General features: G+C 43.8%; 2 protein-coding genes across 5 annotated transcripts in view; one reads left to right on the top strand and one right to left on the bottom strand.

The window, feature by feature from the left end:
• The window catches only part of hscb (HscB mitochondrial iron-sulfur cluster cochaperone), a 16,559-nt gene extending 13,517 nt beyond the window's left edge, over window positions 1-3,042 (bottom strand). Inside the window, exons 1-2 of the mRNA XM_046351316.1 lie at window positions 2,589-3,042; window positions 1,087-1,183 (exon numbers count right to left, since the gene is read on the bottom strand). Of these exons, the coding sequence (XP_046207272.1) occupies window positions 1,087-1,183; window positions 2,589-2,944 (453 nt within the window). The 5' untranslated portion in view covers window positions 2,945-3,042. The remainder of the gene's footprint in view (window positions 1-1,086; window positions 1,184-2,588) is intronic.
• Window positions 2,622-18,000, top strand: LOC124036576 (volume-regulated anion channel subunit LRRC8A-like). Of its 4 annotated transcripts, none has more exons than XM_046351313.1 (8): window positions 2,622-3,208; window positions 3,982-4,113; window positions 10,770-10,914; window positions 11,073-12,236; window positions 12,491-12,823; window positions 13,007-13,192; window positions 16,606-16,896; window positions 17,105-18,000. In XM_046351313.1, exons 3-8 carry the CDS (start codon window positions 10,777-10,779, stop codon window positions 17,378-17,380), a joined length of 2,388 nt encoding a protein of 795 aa, XP_046207269.1. In that variant the 5' UTR covers window positions 2,622-3,208; window positions 3,982-4,113; window positions 10,770-10,776; the 3' UTR covers window positions 17,381-18,000. The 4 variants fall into 4 exon arrangements, with proteins under 4 accessions (XP_046207269.1, XP_046207267.1, XP_046207270.1 ...); XM_046351311.1 differs by having other exon boundaries at window positions 2,623-3,208; window positions 3,982-4,076; XM_046351314.1 differs by lacking the exons at window positions 2,622-3,208; window positions 3,982-4,113 and adding an exon at window positions 4,835-5,884.

The following is an 18,000-nucleotide window of genomic DNA, read 5'->3' as shown; positions in this document are numbered from 1 at the left end:
CATACAACGACACAGAGTTACACATGGAGTAAAACAAACATACAGTCAATAATACAGTAGAAACAAGTCTATATAAGGCAAAAAAAAGGCCATGGTGGCGAAGTAAATACAATATAGCAAGTAAAACACTGGAATGGTATATTTGCAGTGGAAGAATGTGCAAAGTAGAGATAGAAATAATGGGGTGCAAAGGAGCAAAATAAATAGATGAATAAATAAAATAAATACAGTAGAAGAGGTAGTTGTTTGGGCTAAATTATATGTGGGCTATGTACAGGTGAAGTAATCTGTGAGCTGCTCTGACAGCTGGTGCTTAAAGCTAGTGAGGGAGATAAGTGTTTCCAGTTTCAGAGATTATTGTAGTTTGTTCCAGTCATTGGCAGCAGAGAACTGGAAGGAGAGGTGGCCAAAGAAATAATTGGTTTTGGGGGTAACCAGAGAGATATACCTGCTGGAGCGCGTGCTAAATGAGAAGTGATAGGCTACAATGATCAACCAATAGGTAGGCTGTTGTTTAATATTAATAGAGCTGTTGTGGCATTAGAACCGGGAGCACAGCAAAACAGTCTCAATTAGCCTTACTAACTAGCAAACTTAACTGGCTAGTGTAGCTTCTTTACATCGATTTGATGGTCATCACAAGTTACCACAGTCACAGAGTCATAAACCTAGGCTATTTCAAATATGTATCTGCATAAACGTGAATTCAAACCTAACCTTAGCAAATAACATTAACCACACTGTTAATTTAAGGTTAGGCATAAGGTTAAGACCCAAAAGCTCATTTTTGTTTTCATGAATTTTTACGATATAGCCAATTTGAACTTTGTGGCTGAGGTAACTATTAATGATAACCCGATTATTTGACAAGCAGAGAGCACACCGCCTCACTTGATTCACGCGAGCAAGTCCCCATTATAGTTTTTAAACTTTAAAAACACATGCATTTCAAATACCCAGATATCGCCCCCAAAATTGTATATCATTCTAATAGCGAAATCATTAAAAATGCCCATCCCTACTCAAAACCCAAGTGTTCCAGCCTTATTGCTGTCAACTGACAAGCCCTGAGCCCTCCATCCATACCGCAGTTTTCTGGCTGAAGTTGTCAGGGTGAAGAGACCGCTGGAGCTTCAAGTATGTTTTCTGCAGCCTCTGGGTATCCAGTGCAAAGGTCTGGTCACTAAAAATAAGCAATAACAGAGGTTAAGCATCCATTGCACTGTAGGGTACTTTAGGGTGAATCTGTCCTATTAAAGGCCTTGTTTTTTAACTGATTGTGATTCCTACCCATGCATTTATTCCACATTTTGTTGTGTTACAGCCTGAATTCAAAATATATTAAATACATATTTTGTTTTCTCAACCTTCTACACACAATACTCCATAATGAAAAAGTGCAAACATGTTTTTACAAATATTTGGAAATGTATTGAAAATGAAATACAGAAATATCTCATTTACATAAGTATTCACACTCACTGTCCTTTACACTTGTGTGTATTCGGTAGTTGTTGTGAAATTGTTAGATTCCTTGTTAGATATTACTGCACGGTCGGAACGTGAAGCACAAGCATTTCGCTGCACTCACATTAACATCTACTAACCATGTGTATGTGACCAATAAAACTGGACTTGATTGTATTGCACACAGAGTGAGTACATGCAATTATTATGTGACTTGTTAAGCACATTTTTACTCCTGAACGTATTTAGGCTTGCATTAACAAAGGGGGTGGATAATTATTGACTCAAACATTTAATATTTTCATGTTTAACAGTGGTGGAGAAAGTACTCAATTGTCAAGATATATTTTATAGAAAATGACTCAAGTAAAAGTCACTCAGTAAAATACTACTTGAGTAAAAGTTTGGTTTTAAATATACATAAGTATCAAAAGTAGATGCAATTGCTAAAATATAGTTAAGTATTAAAAGTAAAAGTATAATTCATTTAAAATTCCTTATATTAAGCAAACCAGATGTCACAATTTTCTGTTTTTTAATTTATGGATAGTCAGGGGCACACTCCAACACTCAGACTCCATTTACAAATAAAGCATTTGTGTTTAGTGAGTCTGCCAGATCAGGAGATAGTAGAGATGACCAGGGATGTTCTCTTGATAAGTATGTCCTTTTAGGTACTTTTGGGTGTCCGGGAAAATGTATGGAGTAAAAAGTACATCATTATATTTAGGAATGTAGTGAAGTAAAAGTTGTCAAAAATATTAATCGTAAAGTAAACTACAGAAAGATTTTTGGAAAGTAGGACTTTAAAGTATTTTCACTTAACACCACTGACTTTTTCATTCATTTCTAAAACCATTATTCCACTTTGAAATTAGGGGGTATTGTGTGTAGGCCAGTGACACACAATCTCAATTTAATACATTTTAAACTCAGGCTGTAACACAAACAACATGGAAAAAGTTAAGGGGTGTGAATACTTTCTGGAGGCACCGTTTGTGATGAGTGCAAACAAAATAGTGAATACAAACTAAATTAATAATAATAATGATAATAATAGGGAGCTTAGTGAGTGTGTAAACATAATGTAACATGTCAATTGAAAACGTCATATCACTCACCACTCCATAATCAGGAAATAGGACGCCCTCTCATCTGGAGGCTGGACAAAGTTACACGATAAACAGAAGAAGGCCGGAGTTTGTTCGATAGACTGGCTACAGTTCCAACAGTGTTGCTTCCCAGAGGCTGTGCAGAAAGTCGTTTGCAGTGAACTGACATGTTTTACTATACGTTCGTTAAGTAATCTGAAGCCCGTGTGCCTCCTTGTGCCCTTACTGCTGAAGGTGATAGAGTTGTTGCACAGCGTTGCACGGGACGAAGCCTTTGATAACCATTGCCTGATAGCTAATAACTTTGGTGAATGCTGAAGAGCCTGAGATATGCAAATAACGCCTAAATTATTCAGTGACAGCATTGTTGACAGGTGAAAGCATAGGTTAGTTGTCTAAATGTTCATAATGGAGCACTTCCTGGAGAATGATGCTTCTTCTTTTACTGTATGATAAGCGAGAAAAAAGTGCCCTTACTGCCGCCTATCGGAAATGGGGATAATTGCAGGCTTCAATGCTCAACGACAACATATGAAAAGAAGGCAACACTAGCTAGCTAACTCCACACCATCATGTATTTCTGTTAGCATGTGGTGTTCGCCAGGCTTGCTGCAGTGGAGCAAAACTGAGTAAGTTGTCTAGTAACTAGACTATAGTTAGTTAAAACGATAGTCAAGATGGGCCTTACTTCTCTGAGAGTTGTTTATGGTAATGCCGGTCGAGCTAACATTTGAACGCTAAGAAATGTCAGCTAGCAAGCTACGCTAGCTAACGTTATAGCTAGCTAACCACTTTAATTACAATTGGTGTATGTGTTTCTAAGCTAGCCATCACTGATTTGATAATATAAATAGCTATACACTGGCTAATTGATCATCGAATATAGGCTATCTAGCAGCTGAACTTCTCAATCGTCTGCATCACATACCGGTTTCATCTGGCATGACTTGGCCAACTAGCTACTTAGCTACCATTAGTTACCTAGCTAGCTGTCATTAACGCTAGTTACTAAATGTATATGACAAGGCTCGATAGTTAGCAGGGTAAATAATGTAGCTAGACTGTCTAGCTAGTGTATTTCACCATGGAGATTGCAATTGTCTCTTGAATTTCATGAGATCATCCATGTGTCATGTGTTTTGGACTTTGCAAACTGGGCACATCATCAGACTCCAGAATAAGCCATGTCATGTAATGTGTGTGTCACCCTTTCAAGTGCTTAAATCCACATGTCTTCCCAGCATGTGATTTCAACTTTGGGAATGGAATGTCAGACGAATGTAAAGCTTAAGCTGATAGTGTTGTATACAAGCCTACATCTTGCCAGTTTGTTTGCTAGCTAGTGAGTTTGTCTGATAGGATAATTAGGCTTATTCCCCTTCCAATTTCCTTTCGTTTTCAGATTAGCCACCCATTCCTATGGAGATAGAAGAGACCTGGGCTCATGAGGATCGATGGGCTTTCACTGAGTGGGATATCCACCAACGACCGCACCAGGTACCGAAGTACAGATCACACCAGTACCAACACTGTGGTAAGAGCTCCAGAATGGAGCAGTGGTCTAAGGCACTGTATCTCAGTGCAAGAAGTGCCACTACAGGCCCTGGTTTGATTCTAGGCTGTAACACATCTGGCTGTGATTGGAACTCCCATAGGGCGGTGCACAATTGGCCCTGTGTAATCCGGGTTTGGTAGGCCGTCATTGTACATTTGGCCAGGTCGCAATTGTAAATGAGAACTTGTTCTCAACTTGCTTACCTGGTTAAATAAAGGTGAATAAGAATTTGTTCTTAACTGACTTGCCTAGTTAAATAAAATAAAAAGAGCAGATGCCTAGATACTTGCAAAGTTCACAGAAATTAGGCTAATCTCAGAGATGTCATCTAACCATGTTTCTAACTCTTCAATTCTCTGTGCAGTACTCAGAATTCTTGTGTACTGCATATTTTGGTCATACATGTGGCTACTGTCACTCACTGAGTGCTGTCTTTTTGTGCTTCTATTGGCCCTGTAGAAAGAAAGGTTTTACAAATAAGTGTGTTTTGTCAGTACTCTAATGTGTTGTCTGGTCTCTGAATATGACTGAATTGCTGTGACAATGACATTGTGTATTGTGTGTGTGGGAGTAGGTTGGAGGTCTGACTGGGCTGGGCTGTAGTGGGGCTAGGCAGGCGTCAGACTTCTCATCTCCACAGGAAGTCTCTGTTTTATCTGTCTTCCTCACTGAACACAGGCGGCGACAGATGGCCAACTCCCAGTCTTGTGGGAATGAGGAGGGCAGGGATGGTAGCCTTTATTCTCAGGAATATGTTCTTTAGAATTTGTTACAAAATAATTATTGCAAGTAACAAATTTGGCAATAACGAACACATGTGGATTCTTCAATCCTACAGCTTTTTACGTGCTTTATTTATTACTTTGCAGCAGAATTTTTGGAACACAAACTAAATAACATATTCCTGAAATAGAATGACCATCCAGAGAGAAGGGCTATTAGGTTCCTTCCAATGTTCCTTCTAGGAGACCACCAGGAGCAGGAGAAACGGGGTACAGTGTTGAGCCTACTGGGAGACAGGAGCTGGAGACAGTGTTGAGCCTACTGGGAGACAGGAGCTGGAGACAGTGTTGAGCCTACTGGGAGACAGGAGCTGGAGACAGTGTTGAGCCTACTGGGAGACAGGAGCTGGAGACAGTGTTGAGCCTACTGGGAGACAGGAGCTGGAGACACAGTGTTGAGCCTACTGGGAGACAGGAGCTGGAGACACAGTGTTGAGCCTACTGGGAGACAGGAGCTGGAGACACAGTGTTGTGCCTACTGGGAGACAGGAGCTGGAGACACAGTGTTGTGCCTACTGGGAGACAGGAGCTGGAGACACAGTGTTGAGCCTACTGGGAGACAGGAGCTGGAGACAGTGTTGAGCCTACTGGGAGACAGGAGCTGGAGACAGTGTTGAGCCTACTGGGAGACAGGAGCTGGAGACACAGTGTTGTGCCTACTGGGAGACAGGAGCTGGAGACACAGTGTTGAGCCTACTGGGAGACAGGAGCTGGAGACACAGTGTTGTGCCTACTGGGAGACAGGAGCTGGAGACAGTGTTGAGCCTACTGGGAGACAGGAGCTGGAGACACGGGGTACAGTGTTGAGACTACTGGAGACAGGAGCTGGAGACACAGTGTTGAGCCTACTGGGAGACAGGAGCTGGAGACACGGGGTACAGTGTTGAGACTACTGGAGACAGGAGCTGGAGATACAGTGTTGAGCCTACTGAAAACAGACAGCCACCCCCGCCTCCTCCTCCTCTAAGGTAAACAGGATCTCCTCCTGAAGGTCGCTGGGAGACAATACCCTGGGTATTATTATGGGAAACGACTAAGAATAGATAACGAAAGTAAGGTGGCTGTCGTGCCTGTGGTTTGTGTTTGGATCAGACGAGCCAAAACGGAAGATTTGTCTATAGAAGTGTTACAGTTGTGAAGATAATGTTCTTGGTGAGAAGGGCACGCAAGTGAAAGAGCGGGACACATGGTAAAACATCAGAGGTTTATCAGTCTGTCTATCTTCACGGTAGTTAAGTATTGGAGTTGAAGGCCTAAATAAAGAAGACCTATTTTGTATGCTGTTCATAAATGGAGACTTACTGTTCTACTGTATTTTATTTCAGATTTTGTAAGTATTATTTATTTTACTTTAAAATGTGGAATATTGGACATGTAGGATAACTAGACTGATCTTTTTTTCTGTTAGTTTAGATTTTCTGTCACTTGTGCCTCCTATCTATTCTAGAATGTTTTAATTCTGGAATGTTTTAATGATCTAAAAATGAAAAAAAAAAAATGCCATTTAGCAGACGCTTTTATCCAAAGCGACTTACAGTCATGTGTGCATACATTCTACGTATGGGTGGTCCCGGGGATCGAACCCACTACCCTGGCGTTATAAGCGCCATGCTCTACCAACTGAGCTACAGAAGGACCACATCTGCCAACTACCTTCCCCATAGCTTTTGTTATACATTCATCTCACTACCCTGTTCTTCTCACTGCATGTAAACACTTCAATATTGTACCTCTTCTATTTTCCAAGTAGGTTCATGGCCAGGTCTCTGTGATTTAAACACTTAAATTACTCATCTAACCGCTGATGAATTAGATTACTGCTAAACTGACTTTGGTCTTCTGAGACATGGTGTGTGTTTTCCAGGGTAATGCAAATTAGTGATGGGGGAGGTAATTGATATAGTTAAATATCGCAATATTATTTAGGATTATATCAATACTTTGACTCCAACTATTGATTTGTATTTTTTGTTTTGTTAGGTAGCTCTAGTCGGCTGTACCTACACCAAAACTATTTTTCATCCTATAGCTTGTTCTCCATCTTCTTTTTAAATGGTGAGCCAAAATGTTTTCATTGCTTGTATTACCCTGACTGGTCTCTCTGCAGCAGACATTCAGTCAGGTCCATAAGTATTTGGACAGAGACACAATTTGCATCATTTTGGCTCTGTACTCCACCACAACGGATTTGAAAGGAAACAATCACGATGTGCTTTAAGTGTAGACTTTCATCTTTAATTTAAGGGTTTTGTCCAAATTATTGTGTGAACCGTGTAGGAATTGTTTGTTTATAATACTTGTTTGCAAATCCTTTGTAGTCAATGACTGCCTGAAGTCTGGAACCCATAGACATCACCAGATGCTGGGTTTCTTCCCTGGTGATGCTCTGCCAGGTCTTTACTGCAGCTGTCTCGAGTTCCCTGTTCTTGCCTTCAGCAAGTGAAATGCATGCTCAATTGGATTCAGGTCAGGTGATTGACTTGGCCATTGCAGAACATTCCAATTCTTTGCCTTAAAGTATTGGGTTGCTTTCGCAGTATGCTTCGGGTCATTGTCCATCTGCACTGTGAAGCGCCGTCCAATGAGTTTTGAAGCATTTGGCTGAATCTGAGCAGATAATATAGACCTAAACACTTCAGAAATCATCCTGCTGCTTGTCAGCAGTCACATCATCAATAAATACAAGGGAACCAGTTCCATTGGCAGCCATACATGCCCACCCCATAACACTACCTCCACCATGCTTCACAGATGAGGTGGTATGCTCTGATGATGAGCAGTACCGTCCCTTCTCCATACTCTTCTCTTCCCATCATTCTGATACACGTTGATCTTTGTCTCATCAGTCCATAGGATGCTGTTCCAGAATTGTACAGGCTTTTTTAGACGTTTTTTGGCAAACCTTGATTCTGGTCTTCCTGTTTTTGAGGCTTACCAATGGTTTACATCTTATGGTAAAGCGTCTCTATTTACTCTGGTGAAGTCTTCTCTTGAATGTTGACGTTGACACAGATACGCCTGCCTCCTGGAGGGTGTTCCTGATCTGGCCTACTGTTGTGAAGGGGTTTTTCTTCACCAGTGAAATAATTATTCTGTCATCCACCACAGTTGTTTTCCGTGATATCCCGGGCCTTTTGGTGTTCACCAGTGTGTTCTTTCTTGTTAAGAATGTACCAAATAGTTGATTTGGCCACACCATGTTTTTGCTATCTCTCTGATTGGTTTCTTTTGATTGTTCAGCCTAATGATGGCTTGCTTCCCTGGCAGTGACAGCTCTTTGGACTTCATATTGAGGGTTAACAACAGCAACAGATTGCAAATGCCACACTTGAAATCAACAGAGTCTACAACCCATACAAGTGGCTCAGGTAGTGCAGCTCCTCCAGGATGGCACATCAATGCGAGCTGTGGCAAGAAGGTTTGCTGTGTCTGTCAGTGTAGTGTCCAGAGCATGGAGGCGCTACCAGGAGACAGGCCAGTACATCAGGAGACATGGAGGAGGCCGTAGGAGGGCAACAACCCAGCAGCAGGACCGCTACCTCCGCCTTTGTGCAAGGAGGAGCAGGAGGAGCACTGCCAGAGCCCTGCAAAATGACCTCCAGCAGGCCACAAATGTGCATGTGTCTGCTCAAACGGTCAGAAACAGACTCCATGAGGGTGGTATGAGGGTCCAACGTCCACAGGTGGGGGTTGTGCTTACAGCCCAACACCGTGCAGGACGTTTGGCATTTGCCAGAGAACACCAAGATTGGCAAATTCGCCACTGGCGCCCTGTGCTCTTTACAGATGAAAGCAGGTTCACACTGAGCACATGTGACAGACGTGACAGAGTCTGGAGACGCCGTGGAGAACGTTCTGCTGCCTGCAACATCCTCCAGCATGACCGGTTTGGCGGTGGGTCAGTCATGGTGTGGGGTGGCATTTCTTTGGGGGGCCGCACAGTCCATGTGCTCGCCAGTGGTAGCCTGACTGCCATTAGGTACCGAGATGAGATCCTCAGACCCCTTGTGAGACCATATGCTGGTGCGGTTGGCCATGGGTTCCTCCTAATGCAATACAATGCTCAAGTGGCTGGAGTGTGTCAGCAGTTCCTGCAAGAGGAAGACATTGATGCTATGGACTGGCCCGCCCGTTCCCCAGACCTGAATCCAATTGAGCACATCTGGGACATCTCCATCCACCAACGCCACGTTGCACCACAGACTGTTCAGGAGTTGGTGGATGCTTTAGTCCAGGTCTGGGAGGAGATCCCTCAGGAGACCATCCCCCACCTCATCAGGAGCATGCCCAGGCGTTGTAGGGAGGTCATACAGGCACGTGGAGGCCACACACACTACTGAGCCTCATTTTGACTTGTTTTAAGGACATTACATCAAAGTTGGATCAGCCTGAAGTGTGGTTTTCCACTTTAATTTTGAGTGTGACTCCAAATCCAGACCTCCATGGGTTGATACATTTTATTTCCATTGATCATTTGTGTGATTTTGTTGTCAGCACATTCAACTATGTAAAGAAAAAAGTAATTAATAAGAATATTTCATTCATTCAGATCTAGGATGTGTTATTTTAGTGTTCCCTTTTTTTTTGCAGTATATATATATATATATATATATCTCTATCTGGGAGTGGAAATGTTGCAGACAATTACATTGATGGAAGCTACAATCTATCTACAATATTAAAGCTGATCTACCTTCTAAAAAAATGTCTCTAGACCGTTTATCTGCTTACCTGTAAATGAACTAATGAGGGAATAAAACACACCTGGACATGGAACAGCTGAGCAGCCAATTGTCCCATATTAAAAAGTGCTTTAATTCCTACCCCGTTCACACGATTTGGGTGTAAATACCTCAAATTAAAGCTGAAGGTCTGCACTTTCAGCTGATATTCATTATTTCATTTCAACTCCAATATGCTGTGATAGACGGGTAAAATAATAATAACTTGGTCAATGTCCAAATATTTATGGCCTGACTGTATAGTGAGCAATATGTTTGGGACATCAAATTGCAATATTGAATCAAGTGAATCGCAATACATGTATGGTATTGCCATTAATATAGTATTGTGAGGTCCCTGGCAATTCCCAGCCCAACACACACACCCACCCCACACACACACATCCTGCCAGCCCTAATGAAAATGCTGTCCAAAACCCTGACCTATGGCATCTAGATTAACTGGACCTGTTTAACAATCGTGAAATCAATAGCAAACCAGCCAATATAATGCATCAGAGATTCAGGTGTCAGAACATGCATGCGGTAGTCAGTCTATTAAATTACTACACACCTTCAACTGAATCCATCTGGTTGCCTATTATCGGATGCATGACCCTGTTAGCATTGCTGCCATTGATTCAGAGGGTCTGGGTTAAATACGGAAGACCTATTTCGGTTGAATGCATTCAGTTGACCAGGTATCTCCCTTTTCTGATGCCGTCAGTACAGAATATGTGTTACACATTACATTCGACATAGGATGCTTGTTTTGTTCACGGAGTTCCAGAAGCAAGAGCGATGGTACTCTTAGTTTTTTTTTAGTGTTAAATAAAGACGTGAATGGCTGTTACTAATTGCGGTTGCTAATCTACATATGTTCCGGGTGCAATAGATTTTTTTTTTATGGCATAAATCAGATTTCCCTATTTTTAATGTAGTAGACAATTTATTAGTGGCGAGTGCACCGTTATTTTATTGGACCTGAAGGCCCCCATTTTTAAATGCCAAGTATTTCAGAAATACATAATTGCTCTTCTGCAATTTGATCATTAAAAAACGTTGAATTTGAAATGATAAACCTCCTGTCTGTCATTATTATTCTTATTCTTATTATCTCTCCTCTTCCCAGATAAGCCATGATCCCCATCACTGAGCTGCGTTACTTTGTAGACTGCCAGCCGGCTTACCGCATCCTGAAGCCATGGTGGGACGTCTTCACCGACTACATCTCCATCGTCATGCTCATGATCGCCGTGTTCGGGGGCACTCTGCAGGTCCGTTAGAGGACAGTCCCTTTTTTCCCCCTATGTACTTGATCTTGTTTTTGTTCAGCTTCTGTTACAAATCAGAGACAGCATAGTATGCAAACACTACAGTGAAATGCTTACTTTACTATTGTCGATGTACTTAAAATGCTTTTGTTTCACTCTAGGTCACCCAGGACAAGATGATCTGCCTGCCCTGCAAGTGGGTGGTCAACCATACCTGCAGGAGGTATTTCAACACTACTCTGTCGGCCCCGCTCTTGTTGGAGCCCAAAGGGATCCAATACAACCTGGATCGCCACCAGTACAACTACGTAGATGCTGTGTGCTACGAGAACCGCCTGCACTGGTTCGCCAAGTACTTCCCCTACCTGGTGCTACTGCACACCCTCATCTTCCTGGCCTGCAGTAACTTCTGGTTCAAGTTCCCCCGGACTAGCTCCAAACTGGAGCACTTTGTGTCCATCTTACTCAAGTGTTTTGACTCTCCCTGGACCACCAGGGCTCTGTCTGAGACGGTGGTGGAGGAGCGCGACCCCAAGCCCCACAAGATGAACGGCTCCATGGATAAGAAGGCGTCGTGTGTCAGCGAGGACGTGGAGGCCAGCGTCCCCATGCTCCAAAAGACAAAGTCTCGCCTGGAGCAAGGGATCGTGGACCGCACTGAGACAGGCGTCCTGGATAAGAAAGAGGGTGAACAGGCAAAAGCTCTGTTTGAAAAGGTGAAAAAGTTCCGCATACATGTGGAAGAGGGAGACATTGTGTACAGGCTCTACATCCGACAGACTATTATCAAAGTCATTAAGTTCATTTTTATTATCTGCTATACGGGGTATTATGTGCACAATATTCAGTTCAGTGTGGACTGTAGTGTGGATATAGAGAGCCTCACAGGGTACAGCATGTATCGTTGTGCCCATCCTCTGGCCACTCTGTTCAAGATCCTAGCCTGCGTCTACATCAGCTTAGTGGGGGTTTACGGCTTAATTTGCATGTACACTCTCTGTTGGATGCTGCGGCGCTCGCTGAAGAAATACTCCTTCGAGTCGATACGAGAGGAGAGCAGTTACAGCGACATACCGGACGTGAAGAACGACTTTGCTTTCATGCTGCACATGATTGACCAGTACGACCCTCTGTACTCCAAACGCTTTGCTGTCTTCCTGTCCGAGGTGAGTGAGAACAAGCTGCGGCAGCTCAACCTGAACAACGAGTGGACTCTGGACAAACTGAGGCAGAGAATCACCAATAACTCCCAGGAGAAGTTGGAGCTGCACCTCTTCATGCTGAGTGGCATCCCAGACACAGTGTTTGACCTGATGGAGCTGGAGGTAGTTTGTGTAGAGTTGGCTGTATTCCATGTTGTCCACGTGCCTTGATTTGTTCTATTTTTGAATGCACACACTGTAGAAACTTTGATTTGTTGTACATTATAGGAAAAGTACTCTCACATCTGAGTCGCAGGTGTGTCGGAATAATTACAGGATGTCTTAAAAGAAGAGAGAAACTTGTACACTGCTCCTGCCAATGTCACTTCGATATCGACCTCTCGGTCCGAATGTATTATTGTTTGTTATTATTGTAGGTGCTGAAGCTGGAGCTCATTCCAGACATTACCATCCCTCCTATCATCGCCCAGCTGGTCAACCTGAAGGAGATGTGGCTGTACCATACCCCGGCTAAGATCGAGGCTCCCGCCTTGGCCTTCCTCAGGGAGAACCTCAAGTCCCTCCACATCAAGTTCACCGACATCAAGGAGATCCCTCTGTGGATCTACAGCCTGAAGAACCTGAGCGAGCTGCACCTGACGGGGAACCTGAGTGCAGAGAACAACCGATACATTGTTATTGATGGGCTACGGGAGCTGAAGAGGCTCAAGGTGCTCCGGCTGAAGAGTAACTTGACCAAGCTACCTCAGGTATTTGTTTCTTTAAAAAAAATCTTCCTCTCTCTATCTTTTTCTCTTGTCTTTGTTTGTTTTTCATGTAATTTATAGTTTTAATCATTTGGTTTGGGAGAGGAGCCCCTGTCAAACCCTGTTTTTCCCCCTCTCCCTGCACTGTAATGTTTCACCTTTTATGTATGATGTTCTTCACCTCAGGTGGTGACGGACGTGGGGGTGCACCTCCAGAAGCTGTCAGTCAACAACGAGGGCACCAAGCTAATGGTCCTCAACAGCCTGAAGAAGATGGTGAACCTGACTGAACTGGAGCTGATACGTTGTGATCTGGAACGCATCCCACACTCCATCTTCAGCCTGCACAACTTGCAGGAGATTGACCTCAAGGTTCGTTTGTCATTGCTGTTTATTACGTTCCGTTAAGGTTGCAACATTCTTGTAACTTTCCCAAATTTCCCTGGTTTCACAGAAATCCTGGTTGCAGCATTTTAGATTGTGTGCTTATTCTCTCCTCATTCCTGGCATTTTCCAATTGAGATTTCAGGAATTTTGGGAATGTAACAAGAATTTTGCAACCCTGCGTTCAGTGTACTTTTAATTAGTGTTCTCACCAATTGTATTACGTGATTGTACTGTTTCCCAGACACATTAAGCAAGTTTTTTTTTCTGCTGCTTTTCCCTCCCTTCGTTCGGTTAGTTTGGGCTAGTGTGAATACTCTATCTGCACTCAGGAGCGCACTAAACAACCCACATGGTTCGCTCAAAAAGGGTAATCTCTGTCTCATTCATTTCGTACCGTGGTGCGGTTTGCTGACAGTGAGAATGCAGTCCAGACCAAACACAGGAAAATAACTAGAGTTGCGCAGTTTTATTGGTTGCTTGACGGAGAGCATTTGAAGTTCATGCAGTACCATAACTTGATATCTCTGAAACATTCTGTGAGTAGCTGCACATTTATGACCACATCCAATGCAGATTAGGGGGACTGGGGCTATACCGGGGATATAGGCTACCAAATATAGACTATCCAGTCACATGCGCCAAATACAAGCGGTGTAGACCTTACAGTGAAATGCTAACTTACAAGCCCTTAACCAACAATGCAGTTAAGAAAAATAAGTATTTACTAAATTAACTGAAGTAAACAATAAATACAAAATAATGAAATGAGATTCATTTTCACGTCACAGTTAAAGCATGTTGAAAAACTCAAAGTGAAAGTAGTATGACCTACAAGTTATGCTTTTGATTATCATAGATGGATTTACTGTGATCATTTCTCTCCAATAAACAAGTTACTTGCATGAACAGGTGGTTTTGTTTAGGCATTTTAGTTAGTTTGACATTTTGGCAATGTGAAACCAACTCGACCCCAAATAAATATTATGTATGTATGAATAGATATACTGCTCTAAAAAATAAAGGGAACACTAAAATAACACATCCTAGATCTGAATGAATGAAATATTCTTATTAAATACTTTTTTCTTTACATAGTTGAATGTGCTGACAACAAAATCGCACAAATTATCAATAGAATGTATCAACCCATGGAGGTCTTGATTTGGAGTTACACTCAAAATTAAAGTGGAAAACCACACTACAGGCTGATCCAACTTTGATGTAATGTCCTTAAAACATGTCAAAATGAGGCTCAGTAGTGTGTGTGGCCTCCACGTGCCTGTATGACCTCCCTACAACGCCTGGGCATGCTCCTGATGAGGTGGCGGGATGGTCTCCTGAGGGATCAGATGTGGACTAAAGCATCCGCCAACTCCTAGACAATCTGTGGTGCAACGTGGCGTTGATGGATGGAGCAACGTGGCGTTGATGGATGGAGCGAGACATGATGTCCCAGATGTGCTCAATTGGATTCAGGTCTGGGGAACGGGCAGGCCAGTCCATAGCATCAATGGCTTCCTCTTGCAGGAACTGCTGACACACGCCAGCCACATGAGGTCTAGCATTGTCTTGCATTAGGAGGAACCCAGGGCCAACCGCACCAGCATATGGTCTCACAAGGGGTCTGAGGATCTCATCTCGGTACCGAATGGCAGTCAGGCTACCTCTGGCGAGCACATGGAGGGCTGTGCAGCCCCCCAAAGAAATGCCACCCCACACCATGACTGACCCACCGCCAAACCGGTCATGCTAGAGGATGTTGCAGGCAGCAGAACGTTCTCCACGGCGTCTCCAGGCTCTGTCACATCTGTCATGTGCTCAGTGTGAACCTGCTTTCATCTGTGAAGATGGTGAATTTGCCAGTCTTGGTGTTCTCTGGCAAATGCCAAACGTCCTGCACGGTGTTTGGCTGTAAGCACAACCCCCACCTGTGGACGTCGGGCCCTCATACCACCCTCATGGAGTTTCTGACCGTTTGAGCAGACACATGCACATTTGTGGCCTGCTGGAGGTCATTTTGCAGAGCTCTGTCAGTGCTCCTCCTTGCACAAAGGCGGAGGTAGCGGTCCTGCTGCTGGGTTGTTGCCCTCCTACGGCCTCCTCCATGTCTCCTGATGTACTGGCCTGTCTCCTGGTAGTGCCTCCATGCTCTGGACACTACGCTGACAGACACTGCAAACCTTCTTGCCACAGCTCGCATTGACGTTCCATCCTGGATGAGCTGCACTACCTGAGCCACTTGTGTGGGTTGTAGACTCCGTCTCATGCTACCACTAGAGTGAAAGCACCGCCAGCATTCAAGTGACCAAAACATCAGCCAGGAAGTATAGGAACTGAGAAGTGGTCTGTGGTCACCACCTGCAGAACTACTCCTTTATTGGGGAGTCTTGCTAATTGCCTATAATTTCCACCTGTTGTCTATTCCATTTGCACAACAGCATGTGAAATTTGTCAATCAGTGTTGCTTCCTAAGTGGACAGTTTTATTTCACAGAAGTGTGATTGACTTGGAGTTACATTGTGTTGTTTAAGTGTTCCCTTTACTTTTTTTGAGCAGTGTATATATGAGGCCCAATAGCAGCAACCATCACTCCTGTGTTCCAATGGCACAAGGATATTTCTAAGTGACCCCAAACTTCTGAACGGTAGTGTATGTACAGTGGGGCAAAAAAAGTATTTGGTATTTAGTGAAAACCTCCTTCCATCAGCAAGGGCATTGAAGATGAAACGTGGCTGGGTCTTTCAGCATGACAATGATCCCAAACACACCGCCCGGGCAACGAAGGAGTGGCTTCGTAAGAAGCATTAAGGTCCTGGAGTGGCCTAGCCAGTCTCCAGATCTCAACCCCATAGAAAATCTTTGGAGGGAGTTGAAAGTCCATGTTGCCCAGCAACAGCCCCAAAACATCACTGATCTAGAGGAGATCTGCATGGAGGAATGGGCCAAAATACCAGAAACTGTGTGTGAAAACGTTTGACCTCGCCAACAAAGGGTATATAAAAGTATTGAGAAACTTTTGTTATTGAACAAATACTTATTTTCCACCATAATTTGCAAATTTCATTAGAAATCCTACAATGTGATTTTCTGGAGAGAAAAAAATTCTCATTTTGTCTGTCATAGTTGAAGTGTACCTATGATGAAAATTACAGGCCTCATCTTTAAGTGGGAGAACTTGCACAATTGGTGGCTGACTAAATACTTTTTTGCCCCACTGTATGTATGTGTAAAAAATAATCAAACTCTGATTCGAACTACAGCTAAGTGAAAAACCTGTGTGAAAATGCCCCAAATCTAGTCCAGGACTAAGCTTAATCTGTGTCAGGGAAACTGGCCTTGTATTTATTAAATGTTTTTGTATGTATGAATGAAATGTATTATTATTGTCATCTTTGAAGGACAACAACCTGAAGACCATCGAGGAGATCATCAGCTTCCAGCACCTGCACCGGCTAGTCTGCCTTAAGCTCTGGTACAACCAGATCGCCTACATTCCCATCCAGATCGGCACCCTCAACAACATGGAAAGGCTCTATCTGAACAGGAACAAGATCGATAAGATCCCCAGCCAGCTGTTCTACTGTCGGAAGCTGCGCTTCCTGGACCTGAGCCACAACAACCTCACCTACATCCCAGCAGACGTGGGGTACCTGCAGAACCTCCAGTACCTGGTAGTCACTGCTAACAGAGTGAGTGCTTTCCTTTTCAGATTTGGTTTGTTGTACAAACAGTTCTGAGGGTGTATTCTGGATTAGTTATGAGGAAAGGGTTGTCTTTAGCCGTGTTGACTCATCTGAGAACTGTGAATCAAATCCCATTAATACATTGTGCAGTGATAGTCACGTCCACCTGACACTACCTCTTGATCCCACTTTCCTTTATTTTCGCCCCACTTAGATTGAGGCCCTGCCCAACGAGCTGTTCCAGTGTAAGAAGCTCCGTACTCTGAACCTGGGGAATAACTGCCTGACGTCTCTGCCGTCACGCTTCGGGGAGCTGACGGCCCTGACCCAGCTGGAGCTGAGGGGGAATAGACTGGACTGTCTGCCCGTGGAGCTGGGGGAATGCAGGCAGTTGAAGAAGACGGGCCTGGTGGTGGAGGAGGACCTCTTCAACACCCTGCCCACCGAGGTGAAGGAGCAGCTGTGGAAGGTGGACAAGGAGACTGCCTGAGTAGATAGGGGGTTGGGGGATGGTAACTTAGTCGAAACGGACACAGGCCGGACACCTGGAGGACTGAAGAGGACTAGAGGACTACACAGAACTCGGACAGCTCGCTAACAGAGCAGCCCCTGCTCACTCTGACTGTACTCTACTCTACTGCAGGGATGCTTTTCAAAGGGAATCAAAGTCCCACAGCCATGCCACTTTTTTTTCCAGACGTAAAAGAAGATACAGAAAAGTCTGCCATGGGATACAGTGTGTGCGTTGAACAAGATGAGAGATGTCAGCTCGAATGTGTTGCACGTGAGGATACAAAATGCAAATGCCATATTTCTGTAAGAGAAGGGACTCTGCAGGTGGGCAGTGTAATTGTCATTAAGGCAGGGTATATTATCCTGTTACATACAGTACAATAGGTCCCCCTTGATAGATTCTAGTCCATAGGGTGCCAAGTGGCAATAGTTAGTTGCCCACTCTCAGTATGTGCCATGAGAGATGGTGTATAGCTACTGTCCGCAATGACAGGAGGAAGAAGCTCCATTAAAGGAGGATTCTCCAAGATCTCTGGTCCTGTGCTCATTACTCTAGTGTGTGTGTGTGTGTGTGTGTGTGTGTGTGTGTGTGTGTGT

This window comes from Oncorhynchus gorbuscha, linkage group LG05, assembly GCF_021184085.1.
Source record: "Oncorhynchus gorbuscha isolate QuinsamMale2020 ecotype Even-year linkage group LG05, OgorEven_v1.0, whole genome shotgun sequence".
Taxonomy (NCBI): Eukaryota; Metazoa; Chordata; class Actinopteri; order Salmoniformes; family Salmonidae; genus Oncorhynchus; species Oncorhynchus gorbuscha.
Note: the sequence above shows the minus strand (reverse complement) of the source record. Positions and strands in the feature narration are given on the sequence as shown.

What these genes read in the sequence shown, in the direction of transcription:
- LOC124036576 (XM_046351313.1), top strand. Translation starts at nt 10,777, where the DNA reads ATGATCCCCATCACTGAGCTGCGTTACTTTGTAGACTGCCAGCCGGCT. An exon ending in ACTTGACCAAGCTACCTCAG is followed by an intron (nt 12,824 to 13,006) that starts GTATTTGTTTCT and finishes TCTTCACCTCAG; the next exon opens with GTGGTGACGGACGTGGGGGT. An exon ending in TGCAGGAGATTGACCTCAAG is followed by an intron (nt 13,193 to 16,605) that starts GTTCGTTTGTCA and finishes TCATCTTTGAAG; the next exon opens with GACAACAACCTGAAGACCAT.